This window comes from Volvox carteri (genome assembly GCF_000143455.1).
Source record: "Volvox carteri f. nagariensis unplaced genomic scaffold VOLCAscaffold_17, whole genome shotgun sequence".
Lineage (NCBI taxonomy): Eukaryota > Viridiplantae > Chlorophyta > Chlorophyceae > Chlamydomonadales > Volvocaceae > Volvox > Volvox carteri.
The window spans coordinates 512,974-519,528 of record NW_003307560.1 but is presented as its reverse complement, the minus strand read 5'-3'; the positions used below and the strand labels follow the sequence as shown (position 1 = coordinate 519,528).

Sequence of the window (6,555 nt, the reverse complement as noted above, 5' to 3'; positions counted from 1 at the left end):
TGCGGAGGGCGGTGGCGGCAGTGGAAGAGGCGGCTCGCGAGTGGGCGTGGCGGACGTTCAAGGTACGGCAGTAACGACTGCTGGCTCCGGTGGCGCCTAGCAGTACGTACGGCACAGTAGCGTTAGGAAGAGGGAGGTGGAGGAGTAATGCCGGTCTACTGTTGATGATGATGCCCCGAAACACATCCCTGATTGCCATCACAATATGCGTACCATAGGTTTGGTAGCTGTCATTAGCGAACAGGGACTGCAGCAGCGCACATCCGTTGTCGTACACGTGTCGTACATGTCGTTTAACACGCGGCCCCCCGCCCCACAACCCCCCGCACCCGTACCGCAGGGTATGTTCATTCGGGACCTGCACACGGCTGTGGCCACGACGTTGCGCTTCCGTTGGGCGGATATGAACATGTGGTGGGTTTGGAGGGGTGTGGAGGGAGGGGTGTGTAGGGAGAACAGGGGTTCGTGGGTTGGAGTTGCAACATCACGTACCCGTACCCGTACGTACAACGGAATGACCGAAACTACCGGCTGTGAATGTACATGCTTGCATACGTATGTACGGCATCTGGGGATCCTTTACGATGTATACTGTGAACACACATACATACATACAAGCTGGATACCGTTGGATGCTGGTGGTGGGTGGTGCCCCGAAATACCGGGGGGAAGGCAGGGTTTCGCAGGGTAGCTACCACGGGTGAAGATATACCCCCCTGTTTCACACATCATACAAGCACACATGTCCGTATATATGTGTGTATGCATGCACATATTCACACATGTGTACACTCACATATACACCTATACAAACGCACATACATACACACCCACACACACACACACACACACCAACCCCCCCAACCCCCCCCAACCCCCCCCAGGCCGCAGGAGCTGCCCACTCACTGTCTGGTGGTGTTGGCGGGGCGTGACTACCTGATGTCTGTACCCACCCTGGAGGCCATGTTGGCGGGGGCGGGGTACGGCGACCACGTCATGGTTCACCCGGGACTGGACCACGGTGCGCGGGGGGGTGGAGGGGTGGAGGGGGGGGGTGAGGGGGGGGGTGAGAGCTTTACTTTAAGCCCAGATGAAGTGGGTTTCATAGAGCTTAGGGTTTTAGGGTTTTAATATTTGTCATACTTTTTGGGGCTGTTGGGGGTTTTCGAAATTATCAAGGCTGAAGGGGACGGATGGAGTGGGAGTGGGGGAAGGGGAAGGCTGTCGGGACACACACACACACACACACACACACGGAGGGGGGTGGGGGGAACATCGTGTTGGTGTTTTGGAGCCGTACTTGTCATTACACCTGTTGTGTGAAGGGGCCGTGGAGCAACACTGTATCGTACGGTCGTCGTTGTGTTGTGTTCATCATTTTCCGGCCGGTGTGACTGCCGTACACTGGTGTGTGACCGCCGCCGCCGCCGCTCCCTACCTTGTCTCCTCGAAGATGGGCAGCTCCGAAATGATGATGACGCAGGTCAATGATGTGGATGTGGCCGGCACACAACTGGGGCTGGGTTTTTCCCGGGTGTGGGTGTGGGTGTGGGTGTGGCCTTCTTCCCAACTGTCGTAATGCCGTACAAGCATTTAGAGCTGCGGTCTCTTGATGTGTACGGATATGGACAGGTGAGCTGCTGAGGGACGCCGCTTGGCGGGGTGCCGTGGTACGACGGATTGCGACGCTGGTCTCGGAGGCGGATGCGGACGTCGTTAGGTCAACCCGGCTGCCGCTACGGCTGGGCGGCCTGGTGGGCCCCCTGCACCCACATCGCGTCGTACGGCCGCTGCTGCGCCGCCTTTTATGGAGCCTGCCTCCGCTGCCAGCGGCAGCGGAACAAGGGCTGCTGCGACTGCTGCCGGAGCCGCTGAGGTACGACCCGGTGGCGGCGCCGCCGCCGCTGCCGCCAGCGTCGCGGCCGCCGGTGACGCTGTTGCCGGCAGATCCACATGGCGGCCCCAACGGCACAAAGAACTGTACGGCAGCTGCGGCGGCTGCACAAGCGGCGGAGGCAGTGGCCGAGGTCAAGGACGGGGCCGGAAATCGGACGGCCATCGCCACCACCGCCAGTAGCAGTAGCAGCTGCGCTACCAAGCCGCCGCCGCCGCCGCAGCAGCAGCAGCAGCAGCATCTGAAGACAACTCCCTTGCCGTACACGCGATGGTGGCAGTCTCGGGTTGTCATGCCGGCGTCAACGTCAAGGTTGGTGGACTCGCGCTTGACGCCAAACATCCCGCAGCCTCCGAAGGTAGGCAGTATTGGAGGGAGTGTAGGCACCACCGGCGGCGGCGCTGCCGCTGCCACTGCCGCTGCCGTCAGCACGTCTTCGCCGCCGACATTCTCCGCCGCCGTGTCGGCGGATGCAGCCAAGCATCACCAGACCTGCTCGGACGGCGGCGGCGGCGCAACAGCCCCTCACACGTCTGCTACCGCCGACGGAGACTGCGACGGCGGTGACGTCAGCGGTACGGCACCTGTTGGCGGCGGAGCTGCCGACGGGATGGGCCAAGTTATTACTAGGGGAGCTGCATTTGGTGGGTTCCAACGGCCGGCGGCGGTCATCCGTCCTGGCGTGTCGCTGCTTCGCCGCTTGCTGCCGTACTCAACCGGCCGTCAGGGTACAATTGTCAAGTCGTACGGCTCTGGCTGCAGGGTCACTTACGGCGTCGCTGCGTCGTTTGCCAGATCTCCCTTGTCGAGCGCCGTCCATGCTACTGCCGCCGCCGCCGCCGCCGCCCCTGCTGCTGCTGCTGCTACGGCTAAGCCTCTACTCCAGGCGAGCGCCCCACCGTCCGGCGCCATGGGCGCCGCCGGCTCCCGTATCGTCGGATCTGGCAGTACGACGCGACGCATGGTGGCTTCTGCCGCGACTGCGTCAATGGCGGCGGTGGGTGACGGCGGCGGTGCCGGGGAACCCGATCTCGCTGCCAAAGCGACGGCACCCGAAGCGGCGGCGGCGGCGGCGGCGACAGCTACAGCTGCTGCAATGCGCGGCACACACCGTATGCTGTCCGTGGCGGTGCCGACGAAGCTTCCAGAGCCTGCTCTACGAACGTTGCTGCTGCTTCCGGAGCTCACGGCGAGGCTGTTGCCAGTGCTTCCGGAGCTGTGGCAGCGCGCGAAGCCCGTGCTTGTGGATATGTGGACCTTGATCCGTCCGCTACTGCCGAAACTCCTGCAGGCGCTACTGCCCGTGATGCCGCGCTTTCTCATGGCGCTACTGCCCGTGATACCGCACTTCTGGCGGCCGCTCTCCGACGACAACGACCCGGCCCCGCAGGTTGTAGCAACTGCTGCGACGGGGCATGCTACCGCCGCCGCCGCCGCCGCCGCTGCTCCTGCCTCGATGACTACTACCGTCGCGGTGGGCCCTTCAGAAGCGGTGGCGTCGGATCCGGCGTCTAACAGTTCCTGGAGGTTCCCTGACTTCCGTACTGGCGGATGGAAATCAGACAGGTTTCGGAGCGGCGGCTGTAGCACCTCGTGGGGACAAGTTCTAGGGGTAGCGGGCATATGGGCGGCGACGGTTGCGCTACTGCCTGAGAGCGCCATGCCGTACCTGCCCAGTGCCGCCAACTGCTGCTCCGTCGGTGCCTTTCGCGACATGCAGTACGGCAGTAGCGGCGGCAGCTACAGCGGAGGTCGTTCCGTCGGCGACGAGCCCATTCGGCGCTGCGGAAGTTGGGGTCCGGAGTTTCCCGTCGCGGCATTCGGGGGGCCCGATCCGGAAAGTTCTGAATTGGCGGCGGAACGGCGGGGAACGGCGGCGGCTTCCGTCGCCGCAACGACGGCGGCGGCGACGACGACAGAAGCCATCCCCGCAGTAGCCGATGCTGCAGCTGCAGCTACAGCAAGCAGCGCCGCAAACGGCCCCGGCAGGGCGACCGGCGCCTTGATGATCCGGCAACACATCGCGATGTCGCTGGTGAACTGCCTCGCAAGGCAACAGAGCGGGAAGGGCAGCGGTAGCGGCGGCGGCGGCGGCGGCTCCGATGATGATGCGGCCGCACACGTTACAACGGCTGGATCGTTGGCGGCGACGGTGGCGGAGTGGCGACGGCTTGCCGCCGCCACCGCTGGCGCCGCCAACTGGCCGTCGGAGCACGCCAGTGTTCGGGTACTTCGACAGCTCCGACCTCGCGCGCAAACGTCCTTCCACTGGGCTGCGTCGTTGTGGTCGCCGCAGGACTTATCCGAATTTGCCGTACAGCAGGCCGACAGGGTTGCGTCGGCGGCGGCAGGTATGTTGCGCGCGGTAGCGCCGGCGGCGGCTTCAACTCCGCGGCCGCCGTGGGAAGGGCCTCTGTTGCTGAGGCAGCAGCTTGGCGGCCTCGGCGTCGACGTCGGCGGCGGCTTGCCGTACAGAGCCTGGAGCGCTAAGTTGCGACGTCATGCGCTGCTGGGCAAGAAGGGACCCGTGAGGTCCACATCGGCGTCGACGCCGCGGCGGGGGCGGGGGCGGGGACGGGGGCCTTACACACAGGGGCCCCATGCACGGCGTCACGTCCTGTGATGGCCCCCGGCCTCTGATCGGGCTCGCTCTGTTGTTGGCTGCCCAAGTGACGTGTTCTGTGTTGTCTCGTCCACAGCCCGCAGCCGTCAGGTCGGGGCGCACTTGCATCATCGATCCGGGCAGCCTCCCGGGGGCGGCCGAATTTATAATCGCCCTAATCGCCCTAATCGCCCTAATCGCCCTAGCACTAATACAAGACTACGAAGAAATAGTATCTTCATTAATTTCAAATGCTTGAACGGCATCATCATCAGGGATTCTTCTTCATCATCATCATCATCATCATCATCATCATCATCATCATCATCATCATCATCATCATCATGTACGACAGTTGAACTCGTATTTTGTTTTTTTTCCTGTCTCCGTTCCCTGTGCGAAGGGCCCGGAGTGCAAGTACTGCATTTTTGTGATGTGTGTTTTGCCTGTGGGATATGAAGGGATGGGATGAGGTTGTGATGTGCCGTGTGTGTGTGTGTGTTGGGGGGGGGGGGAAAGGGGGGGAGGAAATGACCCACCGAATGACCCACCGAATCACTTTGCGAATCATTAAAGGTGAAATGCATCCTGTGGATCCGTTCATGAGCTCCTCCCAGCACGTGTTTATCTTTATTTTTTGAGGGATTTTCTCATTCGTTGCGTTGGAAGGCGGATTCGCGGCGGAAGGCGGCTTGCACAAACACGGGGGGAAAGATGTGGGTGGGGTGGGTGCTGAGGCCCTGGAAGGGGAAGGGGAAGGGGAGGACGACGACGACGGAGGGGAATCAGGAGCCCACAGTAGGACGAGGAGGATTGCCAGCGGGCCTCCTTCCTGGCTGGGTGGCTGTGTTAGGAGTTGAAGCATGAGGACTTTCCTCCGCTGGTAACGCGGGTGAGAGCATTGTGCTCCGTTCCCTTTCCAGCTGAGTAAGTTTCTGATAGGATTTGTTTGCGGAATCGGCGTGTTGGAACTTGGGAATTCGCGAACGAGCGAATCTACATTGCCGCCTGAGCGAATCTACATTGCCGCCTGATTGGAGCTCACCAGATGCGTCTTGTCATGCGACGACAGCATCTTTCCGCTGGGGTTCTAGTTGACCTTTATGACGACATACATCGCCCAATTGCGAGAAGATGCGTGTGTGTGTGTGTGTCTGTTACATGGTTGGTTGTGCGTGACCCCATACCTGTAAGACTACCCATACGAGCCGAAGGCCCAAGGGCAATACTACAACGCCTAAAAGCCACGGAGAGCAGGAAAAACCGCACTATCAGCCCAGACTAGCGTCCAAAGGGGGTAATTGAGTTTCGGTGAGCCCACACACGTACCCTAAGTTAACCACCCTGTAACAACATACATACGTTCCAACATCCTCGCCAGACGTGCGGGTTCCCATTTCATGGCCTCCAACATGCTCTGTTGTTGATCGAATCCGCCTTCCACACGAATATCATTATAGGCTGGGAATTCCAATAACACGCGTTTTTCATCCTCGATTGGGCTATTAGTACCGCAAGAGCGGCAAAACCGCTGCCCCCTGGGGACATGGTACTTGCCTCTTCGTGCTCTGTTTGCCTCCATAGCCCAGCAACATAAACGAAACTGCATTAGCTTACGATGTGCTAAACGAGGAATGAAAACCTTAGCATGTGTTGGCCACATGACGGCTGCGGCTCCCGAAAAGGGCAGCCCCATCCAGTGCGTATACTTCGCCATTTGCACTCCCGGTTGCTTCCCATCTGATGGGTACTCTTCTGGCAAGGCAGTCAGACGCGCATGGTCCCAGCCGCTCATCAAACGCTCCCTTAGTGCCGTTATCACCGCTCCTTCGGGGAGAGGTCTACTCAACAACCAGTCAACATGCTTCTTTACCCCCATGACTTCTTGCGGTATTTTTCGCTCCAAATATTGCACTCCAAGAAGGAAAACAGTCGTAACATTGCGGTTCCCTAACCCTCCCATTCCGGGTTGGGGAACCTCACCGTGCTGATCACCGTGTGACGGCGGCACGCGACGGTCGTTTTCTGACGCACGGGGAATTATATGACATAAAGACCA

At 60.7% G+C, this 6,555-nt stretch overlaps 1 protein-coding gene across 1 annotated transcript in view; it reads left to right on the top strand.

Annotated features, from left to right (window-relative positions):
- Nucleotides 1–4,755, top strand: part of VOLCADRAFT_117467 (uncharacterized protein) — a gene marked incomplete at both ends in the record, with an annotated part of 8,579 nt that extends 3,824 nt beyond the window's left edge. The window contains 4 exons of the mRNA XM_002950124.1: nucleotides 341–414; nucleotides 885–1,021; nucleotides 1,633–4,421; nucleotides 4,594–4,755. Of these exons, the coding sequence (XP_002950170.1) occupies nucleotides 341–414; nucleotides 885–1,021; nucleotides 1,633–4,421; nucleotides 4,594–4,755 (3,162 nt within the window). The remainder of the gene's footprint in view (nucleotides 1–340; nucleotides 415–884; nucleotides 1,022–1,632; nucleotides 4,422–4,593) is intronic.
- Nucleotides 4,756–6,555: the final 1,800 nt, after the last annotated feature.